Source organism: Magnolia sinica, chromosome 4, assembly GCF_029962835.1.
Source record: "Magnolia sinica isolate HGM2019 chromosome 4, MsV1, whole genome shotgun sequence".
In the NCBI taxonomy this organism is placed as follows: Eukaryota; Viridiplantae; Streptophyta; class Magnoliopsida; order Magnoliales; family Magnoliaceae; genus Magnolia; species Magnolia sinica.
The window spans coordinates 10285209-10305295 of NC_080576.1; the positions used below are offsets into that span (position 1 = coordinate 10285209).

Genomic DNA, 20087 nt, shown 5'->3' on the forward strand with positions numbered 1-20087 from the left:
TTCACTTGCCAAGTGGCAAATATGATATTATTGTGGCCGTCCGTTTACATTGCCGGGTAATCATTTCGTCCGACGCCTCTGCACCTTCCCACGGCCGGGATACAACCCACAAGTACCACGATAGCACACGTGTGGGGTCCCAAGGTTTAGAAACTTTAAAAACCGATAAACAGAAAAACAAATCACACGCTTTCGAACGTTGAACCCCTCTCATTGACAGCTCTTTCCAACCAACTGGGGTTTTTTCTTTTAAAACCAGACAATCCTAGCCATACAAAATGTACACCGTTAAACAAATAAGTTCCGTCGGTGTGTTACATTCAATCAATAAGATCGGCACCAATTAGTTAAAGAAACATCATATATGATCTCGCTGCAAACGTGGGGTTTTAGTTGCTGCCCTGCCACGTGGCAGGCCACAAGTACAACGCTTCTAGCATCTAAACGCGTGGAGAGAATGAATGAATCATCACAGGCAGCAGCTCATGGTCAGGTCATTCCAGCCGAAAAACAAAAGAAGTAATAAACAGAGAATATTCAAAACTCGAAATTCATCCTCTGGAGATTAGATTAAACAAACGCTCACCTATATGCAAGCCCCCCACCCACTAAATTTGTAATCATGCCATAAGCATTGCATTGAACATATACATATCGGATATGACAGTTTTGCTAACAAATGAATGATTGCTGATACAAGATTCCTAAAGCCAACCCCAAACAGCTGACTACGATGATGATGATGATGATGACGATGATGCCGCCAACCCCCTTGAAAATGGATTTTTATTCTTATTTTAATACGAGGAGGATGTGTTCCCTGTTCATGTGGGAAATACCCCGTTCACACTCATTCTGTAAATGTGGGACTCCTCGTATGGTATGGTTTATCCAAGCCATTGATAGGATGCCCCCCCCCAATATGGATGAAACCATATCCAGAAACATCTCTTACATTTGAACTCTTAAACCTTTCAGGGTGGAAACAAAATGGCTGTGAGAAATGCATGGAGTCCACATTTAACAGAAATGACAAGAGACTAAGATGGTTTGGTTCCAATTTGGGAGATCATTAGGAATGGTCCATCCATGATGGGGACCATCAGGTCCCATATGTCCTGTCCCGACCCATTACCCAACGCCTAAGTTCCCTTCCCAGTACAAATAAGAAACCTGCCCTCTTATAATAAACACACGAAATCAAAACCCAAACATGAAACCCTTTGTTTTTTTGTTTTTGTTTTTTTTTTTTTTCACAAAATCAAACCCAAATTTCTCCTCTTTACATGCACGCACGCGCACACTCAGAAGGGCAGAACAAACACACAGGCATGTGAAGGGTGAGGGAAAAGGAACAAACAAGTATATAAGATAATGCTTAAAGGTGGCATGAGAGAATGGGGACCCAACCCTCATTATACAAATGAGCTTTTATTAACAAGGGCCCCTTTATTAGGGCAAGACAATCTGCAGGAACAAAAGATGAGTTCCTCAAGTACTACACAACCCACTTCAACTACTAACCAGGCCTTGTGGGCTCTAGTGACCATATAATCCTACTTCAAATGTGTGACCAAGCCTGCACATTACATTGATTTCAACAGGTTGCAAGTCTCGTCGTCCCAGGAAAATCTTTTCAATTGTCTAGATTGATTCCCTCTGTAATACTTTGCCAAGCTGCTTTTACTTCATACTCTTCACATAATTCCATTATTGGAGTAAAACCTGTTTGGGCAAAAGAAAAGGAACCTTAATACAGTTGAACCAACAATGCCACATTAGTGGCAAAAGAGAGTGATCAGGAAAACAAAAACTCCATACAGTTGTGTTAATGAGACAGATACATTCGTTTATTGTATTTTTGTAACTAACAGATGACTGGCAATTACTTGAATGCTCAGAAATTATCTTTATTCGGATTTATATGCAACAGCTCAATGAGTCTCCATCACATAAATTGATGAAATTGGTATGCTGTTATTCTACGGTAATTCCATGATACATATGGTCATGAGTAACACAGAAACCAGTGAATCACCACACCATCAAAAGAGTGAAGTTAGAGCAAGGACTAAAGAACGGATTCTTCAACCTTCACCTACCAACCCACTACTTGATGCACCTTTTCTCCGAAGATCGCCAAGAGAAGGTGCAGTGTCAGCATGGCAAATTACTTGAGAAGCGAAACTTCAGCCTCATCACAGTTCTCGAGTCTGGATGCATAATCAAAAGATAAGCAAAATTCCAATTCCAATGACACTTGAATTACAGTGTAAGCAATGCTCCATTGATACCCACCAATCATGAAGAAGCTATCAGTATGACTGAACATCCGAACAGTTGAAAGTCTTATTGATCAATAGTAGCTAAAAAGAAGGGAGAACAAAGTCTTAAAATGCTCTTGTAGCTTCCCTCCCTAAAATGACCCTCCTGCTTGCTGCATAAGTAAATACACAGACAAAAAGAGATGGGGCTCTCCCCACCATGGCTTGGAAAACAAGTATTTTGGGCTGGTCTAGGAATGTGTTTGTTACAGACTCACAATCTACAATTAATTAGTGACATGGCATACATGTAGGCATATCCAAACCACCTGGGCCACAGCCTTGATAGAGCATAACCCTAAAATTGCAATGCCGCCCATCTTAAGCATTGAATTTGCCCATTGAATTTGGACCACAGGCCATTTCCACAGTGCACACAATCCATAGCTATTTACAGTAGACTATCCTAATACAAATGAGGAATTGAATCTTAGTGAAATACTTTTTGCCCTTTGATTTTAACCTACACTTAGCAATGAGGTAGAACTCTCTCCACGAAATGGTCCCAGATCATAATTGGAAAGGTTTTGAGAAAAGACTGCTTTGCAAACTAATAATTTTATGATGAAATGTTCATGATTCTATGCATCATGTGACTATACTTTAGTCATGCTATAAGTTATAAAAAATAATAATAATAATAATAATAATAATAAACCTTAACTATCCATATTTTTAAAAAATTCACTGCTTTTCATGGGTAACCTACACAAAAAATTATAAATTCCACAATGAAGCAACAACAATTTCTGAGGAGAAGGTTGTTACCTGGACATTTAACCATACAAAACAGATTAGCTCTGGGCACACTCAAAAGGATGTAAAGTTCCTTCAGCAAAATCATGCATCCTAAACCGCTCCAGAAGTTCAAAGGGCCTGCAGATAGCAATAATTTCATTAAAGATATTAATAGCAAAACAGGAGAATAAATTGGAATCTCTGGTTGAAAGACATATCCTGCTGACAGCAGACAACTGCAACATAAGGAACAGAACGTAGAGTCAGCCCTTGCACGTCTTTTTAAGGGCTAAGCACTCACATGTGCTCAGCTTGCATGTATATATGTTCCAGATTGCATGTGTATGAGTATAGATCCGCACCTTTGCACCCGTCCACCACCACCCCGCAACACATGCAGCGGTATATGCACAAAACATCCAACCCATCCATCAATGAGGCCTAGTGTTCAAATTATCTCCGATATTATCTTTATCTCCAGCTTAGCGATACCGATGACACTGGTAGCAATATCGATAGCGCTGGTAGAATTAGAAATTCCGGGTATTAGCAATGAATCGCTAAGTATCGCCAACGTATCAATATCGCTAATGTAATCGCCAATATTTTCAACTATGTAAATTCTAGGTGTTGGCATGTCGCTTGTATTGCCAATGCATCAATATCGCCAATGTATCGCCAACATTTTTTACTATGTAAATTATAGGTAATGCTTGTATCATAAGTGTATCGACGATATTTCAATAACACCAACGTATTGATATCATCAAAAGTTTGTTTATTAGAATATATATATATATATTTCAATTTTTTTTTCATGGGCACATGGTTGTATGTAGTGTTCAATTTGTCATTGATAATATTGATAATATCTCCATATTATCGATATTGCAACACGATATTGAAACCACAATCTTTCGTTTCCTTTTCAACTGTTAATGATTTCTTGGCGAAATATCATGTGTTGTTGATATTTTGCACTATCGATGGATGTTTGGATGGAAGGTTGGAAGGTTAAATAGGCCGGATGAGATGATTGGACTGATTTCTTACAACAGCATATGCTTTTAAAGCCCCATTAAATGGAAACTTGTTATATATGCATTCTTTTTGCAAGTTTTTATTTCTAAATATGGAAATATGTACATTTTAACATCTCCTAAAGTTTCGCTAAAAATTCCACCATTTTTCCCATGTTTCCCCGCATTTCCAGTTATTAGCGATATTATCAATGATATTGATATTGTTTCTGTATCCCTGGCCAACGAAACTTGTAGCAATACCGATACTTCGAGCAGTAATGAGGCACAATGTGCAGATGCACTGACCAAAAATTCACAATGGTCCACCCATTATGTGGACCAATGCATTATCATTCTCTTAACCTTTCTACAAATTTGGGGTCAGCAAGTGGACCATAGTGCATGAAACAAATGCAAGTATAAAAAACACAGGCATCTTAGCATCATTTGTTTCCAGACTCTTGGGTCAGCCACATACATGGAGGGCCCCCCTTAATCAACAGCTTGGATCTCACACGTGCAACATCATGTACATGAGTTTGGGACATAGATGCATGTGGAAATAACATCTCATATTGGCAAATGCATTTTACCACTAAAGACGCAAGAAAAATAAGACTGTTACATGTGTTGGAAACAGTTTCAGAAGCCTTACAAGACTGCATCGCGGTTGCGACATAACTTGTTTTGATTGTTTTCCATAGCACTTAACACATCAGCAGTCTCTGGTCCCGCAGCTCCTCCGGCTACCATAGATGGGACTTCAGCACATGGTGTCCATATCTAAAACAAGTACTGTTAGAAATTCATCTTTTAGTTCCAAATGTAGTCTCCTTACGAAATCCTTTTCAACACACTTACTTTGATTGTGCTATCAATTCCACTCGTTGCAATAGTGCAGTCAAACGGATGGCACTGTATGCAGTTCACCACTAGAAAATGCAATTGATATCAGATGATGAAGTGATTAGACAAGAAGAAAGCTATGCCACGAATATTAATATAACAGACTTCATACCAGCTTCATCTCCAGCAAGCATTTTTATCAGTCTTCCAGTTCTTTTCTCCCAAATAAACCATCTCCCATCATCACTTCCACTCGCAACATACTCTCCTGAATAATGTATCATCAGAACACAACAAATAGCATTTTATGGAATGAATAACAAGGAAGAGAGGTATATAAAATATAATAAAGATTAAAATACGTTTTATATATTTAGGAGGAATGGTAGGCAAAAAGCTATTTGCAGATCAAAGAGATCCTGGAAAATGATGGATTAATACCTAATGTGTAAATATAATTAGGGATCATAATTTCTCTTATATCATTATAGCTATGGGTTCCTTCAACTTCTGCCTGCACGCCTGAAATGGCAGAAAACGCCCCGAAAGGCTGTTTTGTACAAAAATCATTTGGGGTACCACGTCCCACACATGCAAATGTGCCGCATGTGTAAGGGATCGAAACCATGCACATGAAGTGACATCAATTGAAAGGGTCTCCACTGAAAATCCAGAAGAAAAACAGGTGGCCCACGGCAGTGGACAGAACTGTCAGTAGAAATTCTGTCCAGTGCTGAGGCCACCTGTCACACTAGTTGGCCAAAAACTAATTAAAATGATTTTTCAGTGTCACCCAAACACACCCTTAGCATACAGAATCACTGTTGAGTTGTTGGTTGGTCATTTTATTTCTTTTCAAGAACATGGTTTTGTTGTTTCCTTGCACATGAATGGATTTACAGATATACAACACTTGAATGGATTTTATGGTGCCTGCCATTTTTGGCGAATAGCTGCACGATACAGAAGGAACAATAGAAACATGCAAGAATATATCCTCCAATTTTAACCAGATTATCAATAGAATAAAGAACAGGGAGATCTCATGGGCAAAGGTACAAAGTAGTTCATAGGGGCTATTGTACCTAAGGTATTCCATAACGGTAAAGGTGGCCATAAAGGCCACTGCTGTTACCTTATGTGGAGAGAGAGAGAGAGATGTAGGCCATTTTCCCATAACAGCCATTACGGCCCCATAATGCATAATGGTTACCACCATTACTGTTAACCGTTTTGGAATAACTGGATTGCACAGATTGGATATGATTTTGATCTACTGTATAGTCTGGTTGTTCATTGTCCCGATTCTCTCTTTTATCATTTTTCTTTGAATAAAACTCTCATTCACAAATGTGTGAATGTCACAAATATATTGTATCAATTTTTAATTGCCGGTAATATATAAAGTATCCTCACAGTATCCACAATTCACCTATAATTGAAATTATTTGCCATTCAATTTAAAGAATTTTTCTGCCTTGTATATTTAATTTTGTGTTGCAATTTGGACAAGAAAATTGACCTCCTCAAATATTATCAGTTCCATTTTGCGAGAAAGATGTGTTCTATAATCATCATCATCACTATCGCCTCGTCGCAGCTATTAGGGGTCAGCTTTAAAAATCATGTTCCAACAATTGTTCCTATCTAAGGCCCTATCCTTGGCACGTGAACAAGCCTTCATATCCTTCTCACCACCTCAATCTAAGCCCTTCTAGGTCTTCCTCTCATCCACTTTTCAGGAATCTCAAATCTAATCAAAGTTGTGCTCCCCATTGAGGCTGTTTCTAATCTTCGTCTCTATTTGCCTCCATTTTATATCCTATCGGGGTAATTCCTACACTGCTCTAAATTATGTTATTATTAATTCTATCATTGCTAGTCTTCCCCCTCATCCATCTCAACATTCCCTATATAAGTCCTTTTAAGCCTTCGGCCCGTTTGTTAAATCTGAAGTTTCTAAAGCCTGAATCTGAAATCTGAAGCCCGAATCTAAAATCTGAACAAGAAGTCTAAATCTGAAGTCAAAAAACTTGTTTGATAACTATTGCTGAAGTCTGAAAATTAAGTATTGAATTTGAAACAACCTGTTTGTTAACAAACATCTGAAATGTCTGAAAGTTGTTAATTTGACACATTTGCCCTATCTCCTGTTTGGAAATGTTTTACATTATGACGAAATTATTTTCTATTAAATAAAAATAAAATCATTCCATTTAATTCAAATAAACTAAGTACTTAATAGAAAATTAAAATATCATTATCCTTTAAAAAACAGAGCAAAAAATAAAAAATATTTCTAATCTTCTACAAAGAAGCTAAAGAAACAACCAATGATGCAATGGAGAAGTGAATGAGAGGCTTATTGTGTTTCAGCAAAAATTGAGCGTGAACTTGAGCGTGAACACCACTCTTGTTTCTCATTATATTTGATATTTTGGGTATCGTGGGGTCACCATAATGTATTTGTTTTATTTTCACTTCATCCATCCCCTTGGCCATCTCATTTTAAGGCATGGGCCCAAAATTGAAGTAGATCCTAATCTCTGGTGGACCACACTATAAGAAATGGTGAGACAATGGTGCCCGCCTCAAGTGGATCTAGACAGGCGCGAATTAGGTACTACCCCATTCAGGACGCAGATTTCCTGCAAAAGGTTCTTGCACTAGGATGCAAGGTGGGGCCCACTGTGATGTTTGTGGGAAATCTACCCCGTCCATCCATTTTGTCGGCTTATTTTAGGACTTTCCACCAAAAATTAGGTGGATCAAAAACTCAAGTGGGCCGCATGACAAGAAACAATTGGAATTCAGTTACCACCATTGATATATTCATTTGGCCACAACAGTTTCGTATCAACAAGTTAGATGGAAAATAAACATTACGGTGGGCCCAGAAATTTTTTAATGGTGTGCATTCAATCACCATTGTTTTCTTATGGTGTGGTCCACATGAGATTTGGATCTATCTCATTTTTAGGCCAATGCGTTAAAATGATTTGGAAAAATAGATGAACGGTACAGATAAAACACATTACAAGCATTGTCCAATCCCTCTTAATTATTAGCAGCGTCAGTGGGCAATCTGCATGGGACGCGGATTTAATGCAAAAGCCTTTGCCGAAAGTTTCTGTGCAAGGATTATGGGTGGGGCCCACTACGATGTTTGTGAGAAATCCAACCCGTCCATCCGTTTTTCGAGCTTATTTTAGGACATGCAACCAAAATTAAGGCGGATCCAAAACTCAAAGGGGTCACACGAGAGGAAATAGTGGGAATTTAGTGACCACCGTTGAAATATTTATATGGCCACAAAAGTTTTGTATTGGTTAAGTTTTTGGTGTTTTCGCTTCATCTCAATGAAAATGACCTTATAAACGGTTTGGATGGCATATAAACATCAAGGTGGAGCCTAGGAAGGTTTCAATGGGAGGCATTCATTTCCCCACTCTTTCATCTCGTATGGCCCACTTGAGTTTTGGATCCTCCTCGGTTTTTATTGCATGTCCTAAAATAAGCTGAAAAAATGGTTGAATAGTTTGGATTTCTCATAAACATCATGGTGGACCCCACCTTACATCCTAGCACAAGAACTTCCTAGGCAGGCGATGCCAGCCGGAGAAGGGCGGCCCTATCAGTGGCTCTGTGGGGCCTACCATGATGTATATGTTTTATCCACATCATCCATCCACTTTTCCATATCATTTGGGGGCATAAGATTAAAAAATAAAATAAAATAAAAAATAAAATAAAAAAGAGGTAGATATAAGGATCAAGTGGGCCACACTGCAGGAAATAGTGGAAATTGGGGGCGTACCGTTGAAAACCTCTTAGGGACAAAGAAGGCCCTGATCAAGCTGATATTTGTGTTTTTCCATTCTCATCCAAGTACGTGTGACCTTATGAAGAGGTTATATGGGAAATAAACATCAAATTGGATCCTAGGAAAGTTTCAACAATAGTTATTCAATATTCGTTGGTTGGTTTCTATGATGTGGTCCACTTGAGTTTTACATTGCCTCAATTTTGAGCTCATGCTCTAGAATGATATGAAAAAGTTGATGGACAGTGTGGATCTAACACATAAATCACGGTGGGGCCTAAAGAAGTTTTGCATGTTAAAAGTTGGATTCTCTATCACACAAACTATTCAAAAGAGAAAAAATCTCCGTGGTAACTTGAGGAGGGAAAATTTTGAAAGCAAAAAATTGTTTAATAGAAGAAATCATGGAGCGCATCCCATATTCACCATTAAGCCAAACCCTTATCACTGAAAAAATCAATGAAAAATCACATAGTGCTTTCCTCATTCAGCGTTAACAAACAACACTTAACATTGAGCATTTTCTCAATTCTGCATTAAGTAATATTTTTCAGAGTTAACAAATAGGCCCTTCCTCTTATCCACTTCTTAGGCCATTCAACCCTAACATAGCTCTACTCCATACCAAACACAAAGTGTTTTAGGATCGGAATCTCCTCGCCATTAAGGCTTCACCGAAACCTCAGCCCCCAAATTATTCCCCCAGACAACCTTTGGAAGATAGTGCGATACTACATCTTCATCAACAGTGATAAAAAGGGGGTTCAAACAGCACCAACATTCCTTCCAAAAACAGATCTTAGACCTTTCCTCTACCCTGTACCTAATATTTTTTAAGAAATCCATGTACTCCCTCAAATTAGAGATTTTTTATTTTTTATTTTTATATAAGATTTAACTGTGAACTTGTCCCCTACCCTGCACCTAATATTTTTGTAAGAAATCCATGTACTCCATCTACGGATCATCAAAGGCCATTTGCAATAACTTTGATGAAGTAACTTCTGATCAGGTTGATTGACCTAAAATCTTTGATATCATTCACATCCATCTTGTTGGGGACTAGGGCAAACTAGGCAATAAACGATGAATTGATATGTCTGCAGATTCTGGCCTCCCAACAGGACTAATCAAGAATCTCTCTATTTCCTTTTTTTTTTCTTTTTTTGAATGGTGATGAATTTTATTGCAAAGAGGCCAAAGACCTAAAGAATTACAAGAAGAAAAAAAGGGGAAAAGCAAAAACTACAAATCAACCCAACTCTCACCAAGCTAATCTGCCACAATTGCCTTAGATTCAGTAGCCCATTCCCTAACATGCTCTTTTTACCAAAATACCAACCCGTGGTGAAGATCCTTTTCTTTTCTTTTCTTTTTGAATGGTCAATGCACGCACACCCTCACACCCACACACACACCACGTGGGTTCTCGAACCCATGACCTCATTGTTGAAACACATGGTGTCTACCACAGAACCATGAGTAGAGACCCCACTGAAGATCTTTTCTGATTCCTAAAAATGAAATTAGTCCTTTCCATCCATAAAACCCAAATCCCAACCAGTAGACATAGGTGTCATATCTTCTTTCCTATCTTTCCTTTACCTCCACCATACCAAGAACGAAAGAAAGATTCGATAGTACCCGGCATGACCCAGTGAAAAGCAAAACTGGTAAAGAATAACCTCCCAAAGCTTTGTTACAAAAGCACAGTGGATGAAAAGATGGTCCATCGATTCCTCATCCCAATAGCAAATAAGAGACGCATTCCAAAGAATCATTCCCCTCTTGCGCGAATTGTCGACCATGAGGACTTTATTCCATCCACTAAGCACAATAACACAGCCACCTTTGGCGGAGCTTTGTATCTCCAAAGATTTGTATGACTGGCCTTGTTGCTAATTGAACCACCACTAATCCTCCAATAAAACGATTTAACTGTGAACCTGCCAGATTTTTCTGCTTGCCACCTCAACGAGTCTCTTTGTAAGATTTGCGGCCAAACCTTATCCAACTAGTCAACAATTCCTCAACCTCTACCTAATTTAAATTCCTCCTACAAGGGGGAGCCAAATAACTTCCTCTCTATAGAGAGAAAAGCATCTAGCCACTAGCATATTGACCTCTAGCGAAACCCCCACTAGGGGGTAAACATCTCCCTTAATTTACTATTCCCTAGCTAGACATCCTCCCAGAATCTAATCCCCTCACCATTACTCAAGTGAAACCCCACCCCTTCCCAAACCTTGGTTTTTAAAGAGGCCACCCATTTCCATAGAAATGAGGCCTTATACAAAGATAATTCCTTGATCCATCAAGACCCCTCTAGAAACCCATACTTTCTACCCGACTACTTACCTCCATAAACTACCCTCTACAACCCCAAACCTTCACACCCACTTACCGAAAATCGCTAAATTCATCTCTCCCAAAACCCTAAGGCCAGCCCCCCCTTGATCCCATGGTTTATAAACATCCTCCCACTTCATGAAGTGAACTTATGTTTCTCTTCCGCCCCTCTCCATGGAAAATTCCTCCTAATTTTCTCACGCCTATCCACCATCGCTTTAGGGCATTTGAACAAGGACATATAAAAAATAGGTAAATTTGTCATCGCCGCCTTTATTAGTGTTAACCTTCCGCCCAAAGGCAAGTGCCTACTCTTCCAGCATGATAACTTACTTTCAAATCTCTCTATAATTTTATCCTATAAATGTTTGGCTGGCTTCCCTATACATAATTGTAGACCCAAATATGTTGTCGGTAAAAAACCTTCCTTACAAAATTCATTGCAAAAGAAGCTACCTCTTCCCTTGATAAACCCGCTCCCAATAATTCGATTTTGTCAAAGTTTACCTTAAGACCCAATACCGCCTCGAAACAAAGAATAATCATCTGAAGGTTGTCAACCTCCACTTCATCTACTTTGCACATTAGTAACGTGTTGTCTGCATATTGTAGTTGTGAGATTTGAAACTAAGAATTATCAAATTTAAAGCCTCGAACTAGACCAGTTGCAACACATTTGTCAATCATTCCACTCAAAGCCTCCATTATCACCACAAACAGATATGGGGATAAAGGGTCACCTTGTTGTAGCCCTCTTGGCAATAAAGGGTCACCTTGTTGTAGCCCTCAGTGCAAATAAACACATATCAATCATATCATGATACAATCTACTGTGTGATTCAGCCAAAAAAGGTATTGAATCTACATATCGGGCGGTATGCACAAGTTTTGAAAGAAACCAATTTAACACATACTTGAATCCATAAGCGCCATTTTTCTCCACACCACAAATGACCCAACATGTAGTCAAGAAAATCCCAATTGACATGATCATATGTTTTTTTTTCCTTTATTTCTTTTTTGAAGAGTTAAGAATTTTATTGAGAAAAACAAAAAAGCTATACGACAGATACTTTAAAAAAAAAAAAAAAAAAGAGGACAAGGAAGCAGGACTACAAAAAGGACCCAACAAACACTGAAATTTTACAACTCAGCCCATTCAAAAAGGAGAGGATTCTAGGGATGGGTTAGGTTGTGGGTGAATGGATTGGAAGAAGGAAGAACGAGGATGGAGATGGAGATGGTTTATTGTTGGAGAAAGAAGAAAAGAGGTCTAGAAAGATCGAGAAAGAGAAATACCTTGTGATTTAAGAGAATGAGAAAGAATGATAACTTGGATTCACTCCATGGCATTACATCAATTCACTCCAATCACAGGAGATTTGCTTCACCTCAAAGCAAAGATGAAGAAGAATTTTTTTTTTTCATATATTCAATAATGGGCTAGGGTATGAACGTCCAAGCCTTTATAGTCTCAGAAAAGATTTTTTTTACGAAAAGACACTCTCAAATAAAAACTTTCACATAAAAACGCTCAATAAAATAACATTTGTTCCTAACTCCCTAAACTCAGTAAAAATATAGGCCAAACAAAAAATAACAAACATATAAACAATTAAATAAACTAAACTATTTGGTGACCCACGATCAAGATGTCCAATGACAATGATCTAAAGGTCGGAATGGTCCTACTAAGTGGTCCATGTGCATCTTCCTATTGTGGGTTCTTCAATGGGCTAGGCACTTGAATTGGGCCCACAAGGCCCCATGTATGCATCAACTAGCCATAAAGAAACAGGAGCTCTCCTCCTCTAGTATACTTTAACTAGTGCTCAGATGTCCTCATCACATACAGACACTCCATTTCATACAATTGAAAATAGATAGTCCATAAGGTTAATGTACAAAGAGAGTACGGATTAGTTTGGATCTTTTATTTGGTTTTATATATATATATATATATATATATATAAGAGAGAGCACTACTTTACTAGCAAGTTCAATGGGACCAGACCACTATATACTGACTAACAGTATTCTTTTCTCGGCTTTTAACATTAGATAGTGGGTTATGTGAAGAGACGATAAACATAGAAATACCTATGAAGCAGGATGGACAAGACACTCTTGATTATTCAACTGAATGCAATTTTCATTTCAGGTTTCTTTAGCATTTGTTAATTCGGATTCCCTTTTCTAGTTGAGTAAACTAGAAGGCTGCTGGAAATTCTATTGCAAGCCCATTATTTGTGGAATTTGTCCCATTTCGTGGCATCTAAGGTGGAGAATGAAGGATTGCTACAAGCGGTCATCTTTAATGCAGGGGCATTTTCACACCAGGCTAGAGTGGGGTAGCCTGTGGGATGTGGGGACACACTCAGAGTGGGCGGCCCATGTGAGGCTGGTGGTTCGTGTGAGGCGGTGCTCATGTGATTTGGGGCCCATAAGGGGGGTTCGGCCGAGGTCCTAACCCATGAGATGTGAGGCCTGGACTATGAGAAAAAGGGATTAATTCATCATGCTCTAATAGTTCGAACTTTTAGAGCAAGTGGTTAATTATCATGCATCAAATTGGTATCAGAGCGGGAGGTCTCGTGTTTGAGACTCCTCACCGAGGGTGATTAATGCAAGGGCATTTCCACATCGGGCTCGAATGGGGTAGCCTGTGGGATGCGGGGACACGCTCGAGGTGGGCGGCCCGTGTGAGGCAAGCTCCACCTGTGTGAGGCAGGTGGCTCGTGTGAGGCGGTGCCCATGTGATTTGGGGCCCACAAGGGGGGTTCAACTTTTTCCCTTTTTGCTAAATCACACAGTAGATTGTATCAAGATATGATTGATATGTGTATTTGCATTGACATATTAAACACTAATGTTATGTATCACATGTTAATGATGAATGTTTAATACAGTACGGTGCAGCAATAAATGGAAAGAAGCAACATCCACCAAGGTTTAAAGTATCGTCCGAAGCCTATGCATACCCCCCGATACGTAGATTCAATACCCTTTTTTGTTGAATCACACAGCAGATTGTATCATGATATGATTGACATGTGTCTATTTGCACTGGTATATTAAACACTAATGTGATGTATCATATGTTAACGATGAATATTTAACACAATAGGGTGCAGCATTAAATGGAAAGACACAGCATCCACCAAGGTTTACATACCACCCAATACGCCCCCCCCCCCCCCAAAAAAAATGACTCATTTACATTGGCATCACACAATATGAATTGGTATCGGATGGTAGTGATTCAATACACCACCTAAATCACATTCAGAGAGAGCTTGAATCAGGATGACTTGCCTATATCGGGACAATTCCGCCCTCTTGAAACACAATCTGGAAGGGCGTTTCACCCACACACATCCTTCCAAAATCAACACCCCTTTCAATACCATCGATCCTATGTATAAAATTGACTCCCTAGTCAACCATCCCCCCTCCCCACACCCGTATTTTTTTTCTATCGTCTCTCTCCACAACATGCCTTCCTCTATCCCGAACCTACACCACCATTTGCCCAACAACACTAAGTGCACCTTCTACAAATCCCTGTTGTGGGGGTGGCCACTATAGTAGCTTGCTACTAGACCCTCGACTGTTGCCTTTGCATTGCATTCTCGCATGGGCCTACTAGCACACCCCCATAAATTTTTTTCTTAAGGAAGCAAAACATTTATTAAAAGCAAACAAGAGCAAGAAAGCAACTCCAAGGTGAAAAAATAATAATAAATAAATAAATTTGGGGGCTGAGTGAGCGACACGACTACAATCCAAAGAAATCCAAATTACATCTATCAAGATTAGAAACATAGAGAGCCCATAATAAATAAATAAACAATCAGCAGTTAGGATTGTTCTAACAATTTGATTTGGGATTGTAACTTAATAGTGCAACCCATAATTTAATTGGTTCATTTTGAGTTAATAAATGCCACATGTATAATTTTATGAACACAAGTGTATCAAGCGTTACACACACACACACACACACAGTATTATATAAGGAAGAAAAGAAAAGCTATCAAGTCAAACCGGTTGGACAACAAGGTATGGTCCACCCAACAGATAACTTCCAACTGGTTAAGTGCATGTGAAATCCAACCTTCCCAATAGATTGGCCCCAAAATGAGGGTCACCTAGTGTAAAAATCATCCATATCTACTCATCAAGTGGGCCACACATAATAATTTTTAGCCATTGATAAATATCAAAATACAAGTGTGGTCCATTTGATGGGTGGATATATGACTTTAGCCAAAAGTGAACCTCATGATGTGGCCAACCCATTGGATGAATTGCATGTCTCACATGCATAACAGGTTGGAAGTGATCCGCCGATTGACCAAAACTTATGGTCCAGCCGGTTGGATGAACAGATTCTTTAAAAACATAATTAAAAAGAAGCCAAAAGGTAGAGAGAGAGAGAGAGAGAGAGAGAGAGAGAGAGAGAGAGAGGCACTTGTAGAGAAGATGGTATACTTTTTTTATAGTTTTTCTGGAAATTTTATGTGGAGCCGCTGTTACAATGCACTGTTACAGTCCGCTTTTTTCAGGATGGCCCATTACACACCCATATCAGGCAATGGGTCACACAGTTAGCTGTTACATAACCATTGACGTCCACAGGATTCGTAACTACAACCAATCAAGTATATGCATCCATCTTGAGGGGGCTTTGATTTGTCTCTATGGAATCGCAATACCAAATAAACTCCAAACAATGCTTCAAAGGCTACATGAACCATGTATGATATATAGTGAGGTTTGCACTAGCAAAAAATTAAGTGCGGTATATGTGGTTGAAATTATTAAAGATATGGTTCAGAAACGCATCAGTACAATAATGGCTATCACTACAAATCATGACTTTTAATAGATGCTACTTCGTAAATTGTAATCCAATGACCAATTTATGAATACATGTGATATTGATAGTAGATTCATTGACTGTTGGAATTAAACTTGCTGACTCAGAAGGATGGAGCTGTCGTCGTTAAAGCATGAACTTGTACAAATGAGGTGAGAGAATCTGTCGAGATTGGATATGAACCGGTCATGATAGAAGAGAAATCAGCCAAACTATGATTCCCAGAGGGCGTTGGTGAAACATAGGTGGAAGCCAAGATTAGCTCACCTCTCACCAGAAAATCTTATAACAGTATCTAGATTGCTTCTCCTTCTCTGGAGGTGTGGTGCTATGGACACCCCCCTGCCGTAGGAATCTGTACAATGAGGAAGTGGAAAAGTCTGTGACATTTCAAGGTCACCTCCAATATAGCTCTGTCAGTGGGGGATCACAATAAAAGGAAATGGTTGCAAGACAAGTCGGGCTGCTGCTCAGTCTGGTGCTTCTACAACATTATTTGGTCTCCTATGGGGGGAGGAACAAGGTATTCCATATTTGTAACAGTTGTCCTACCAGCCCCCACTGCTGTTACCATTATAATACGGATCGTTACAACCTTTTTTATTTTAAATAAAAAAATCAGCTTCATAACAGCCATTATGGGGCCATTACGCCCCAGAACAGGCCATTTTCCCCCATAACGCATAACGGTTACCGCCGTTATCATTACATAATGGCCATAACATAACCGTTTTGAAATGCCTTGGAGAGGAGGAAGAGTACCTATACATGTGGAAATACTGTGCTCCTCTGAAAGTTGCGGCTTTTGCGTGAATTGCCGGAAGAAAGAAGATCCTGACTATCGATTACTTCCTAAAAATGGCAATGCCGATCCCTAACATGTGCGAGATGTGCATGGCTAACACCGAGTGAGATGATCATCTTTTCTTGCCTTGTCTGTTTGCTCGTCAAGGGTGCAGTAGCCTCTTCGTGATGTTCAATATGCCATGTGATGCCGGAATCAATAGGTGGCTTGTTTTTGGCTTGGCACGAAATCAGGCTTGGGAAGCATGAAAAAATTCCGTGGATGTTGGTCTTGGTGGCTAACTTTTGGGCGCTGGGGGAGAGGAGTGGAGAAATGGCAGTTGTTTCCATAATAGTAGCAGCTCGGAAGTGGACATTTTTAGTAGGGCGAAGCTCTTCGTTGTGGAATGGGCCTCCTGCATTATTTCTCTTAAGGATTTTAATTGCTCCCTTTTGTTTGTGCTGTAGCTTTGTGCGCCATCTCAGCACCTTCTTTTAATAAAAGCATCATTACATTTCAGGGTGGAAAAATGGGTGGAAACATGCCATAGCAGGAAATACCTAGCTTCTAAGGTTCTTCTACGTTCATATAAAGAGTATTTAGCCATATCCACAACTTTTGAACAGTTCAACTTAAATGTTTGAAGAGATTGAATGGAACTTGTCTAACGCACCTCTCTGGCCAAGAAAATTAGCCTGCTTTATGTCCGTCCCAACATTGCAATGACCGACATATCTTTGTTTCATGTCAATCACGACTTCTGGCTGCAATATGGAAAAGTCAAGAACATTCTCAGTGACATTTGAAAGATCATTGCCAAAAGATACACTGGATAATTAAAGAAGGCCAAGGAAATCAAAAGGAAAATTATTGGTAAGATGGCATTCTCCATTCCAGATGATTCAGAAATATCTTCGGTATTTGCAACTAGCCTTTTAAGTATAGTTACCAAACAGAGAAATTTTGAGATAAGATTTCACAAGTAAATGGATGTTAAAAATATTTCCAATAGCAAATTAAAGTTGTTAAACCATTAGTCAAAAGATTAGAATTTATGAACTATGATATCAATTATGTAGACAATACTTCCAATGGCTTCTTGTTGGAAGTTTTAGAAGGAGAGAAAATAAATAGCATACTCAAAATGCATGAGGAGGTGGCTGATTGCATAAAAAAAAACACCACTAGATGGGCATCTATCAGGCCCAAATTCCACAGGATACCAGGGTCAAATTTCCACTTTAAATGGCTCTTGGCAGTGGTTAGTGGAGCATCCTCCTCCAAATACGTCCCAAGGAGGAATCCTCCACGTCCACTATGGTGGTAGAAATTTAAGATCAGTGGTTTGCCGGCAAACCAGCACCATGTGGATTGGAGGAAGTATTACTCGACAATTTGGGTTCAGTTGCCATCGAAGGTGATTGCTTTGATGTCGTTAATTGGGAATCAAAACCACTCCAAGCCTTGGGGACTCCATGTTCAATGAAATTCGCCATCTTGCCTCAAGGCTAAACATTTCATTTGCCCACATTGGCGAAGAGGCGAGCTAGTTGGCTGATAGGTGAGCTAAAGAGGGGACATTTCTCCTTTCTATCATAGTTGGAATTTTGCTCTCAAAAGAAATACATCTCTTCCCCTTTGAAAAAATTCAAATTATCTTTCAAAAAAATGACTACGAACTGTTATGTCTAAAATTATTTAAATGTTTAGGATTGAGTACAGCAGGGAAATGGTGTCCAAAAATTACATTATCTAATACATGTGAAACAGGGTGGTATACCATTTTATACTCATGTAACATGGCCATAAGCTATAAAAGATTTCATTAAATTTACATCATAATGAAAAAATGGAAGTCATGTAATAAAAAGCCTACCCGATAGGCCATACTTTCATTTTGAGACGACGATGAGGGTGATCCACATGAGCCATTTGTGCTGCATTTTTCTTTAGTTGAATCACTTCTCCGATGAAATCTCAAATTTAAACTTCCACGAAGAATGCCTGATTCAATATCACGCCCCTCATCACCAGATATTGATGTTTCAAAGTCTAACTCCATTTCCTCCTCATAGTCTGAATCTTCCCTCTCAGATCTTGGCCCATCTTGCGATGCATCACTGTTTGCCTCTGACCGATAGAGTACATCACTCAATGATCTTATCCTTCCAGATCGCACTTCACCCTTAGATGTTCCATCATTACTCTTTTCAGCTTCAGCTGTATCAAAGCAACAAATTAGATGAGAGAAGATTGCCAAAAGGAAAAATCAACTAAACAAATATAAGCATCACAAGCACTTGTGTGAAATGTAAAATCAACAAATCTGTAGAAAATACAAATTGCAGGTGCATAATCAGCTCAAAAAATTTATGGTCAGCCCAAACACAACATGGCAGGATGACAAAGGGAAAAAGAAAAATTCAAATGGGATTATATTCTGGCATAATTAAATAATATTCATGCACTAAGGGATGGACAGTGGTGTATTGGAAATGGCGGGGCTTCAACACAGCTGATTCTCATTTGACAAGTTGTACTTGTAGGGCAGCCAAGTGACAACAAGTATGGAGCGATTCTCCAATTTTGTGAACAGCAACGACCTGCCGAATAAATAGTTATTCACTTAGCCGGAAAAACAAGGTTAGTTCAATGCAAGCTTGGCCTCTTTCTTCTCTTAAGTAGGTAGGAAAATCACTCAAATCTAGCAGGTGTTCTCGTGCACACGTCTGATCATCATCCAATTTTATTAGATTTGGGCAGTATCTAAATGGAGGCAACTCCTTTCAAATTCAAGAACAAGTGGCTATCAAGCAAGGTTTTTAATTTTGACATATGATTAATTCTATTCAAGCCCGAAAATATGCATCAAGGGTGAGGCAACAAGGTCCCAATGCAAATCTCGTCCGGCCAACACCTTTTTTCAGCTAAGGCATCTGCCAAAACATCTTCCATGAGAAGATCAAGAATTTTATCAAAAATAATACAAACATCATGGCTCAAATAGCTTGTCAAAACCAAGAACTGACATTACAACAATCCTCATCAACAACAAACACCCAAACGATGAAGTGGTGAAGATTCACAGAGCTTCCATAGACCCTTGGCTTTTGCTTTGTTGGAATCACCCCAATTGAATTGGAAGGTCCAGAAACAACTAATTGCACCTATCATCTCTAAGAGCTCCAATGCTGGATATCCCTGGTTTAGGAAGGGAGGATCCAATGAAATTGAACTTTCAACTTCTGGAAGGGTGGGCATCTACCCTTCAAAGAATTACCGCAACACAAATGCTAAGTAGCCCCGATCAGCTTAGTGG

General features: G+C 39.2%; 1 protein-coding gene across 2 annotated transcripts in view; it reads right to left on the reverse strand.

Annotated features, from left to right (window-relative positions):
- Nucleotides 1-1341: 1341 nt before the first annotated feature.
- The window catches only part of LOC131242405 (protein ALTERED SEED GERMINATION 2), a 61557-nt gene continuing 42811 nt past the window's right edge, over nt 1342-20087 (reverse strand). For both annotated transcript variants that reach the window (XM_058241003.1, XM_058241004.1), the window contains 7 exons: nt 18645-18988; nt 17442-17532; nt 5103-5198; nt 4946-5016; nt 4740-4867; nt 3093-3200; nt 1342-1725 (listed from right to left, as the gene is read on the reverse strand). In XM_058241003.1, the coding sequence (XP_058096986.1) occupies nt 3119-3200; nt 4740-4867; nt 4946-5016; nt 5103-5198; nt 17442-17532; nt 18645-18988 (812 nt within the window). In that variant the 3' untranslated portion in view covers nt 1342-1725; nt 3093-3118. The remainder of the gene's footprint in view (nt 1726-3092; nt 3201-4739; nt 4868-4945; nt 5017-5102; nt 5199-17441; nt 17533-18644; nt 18989-20087) is intronic.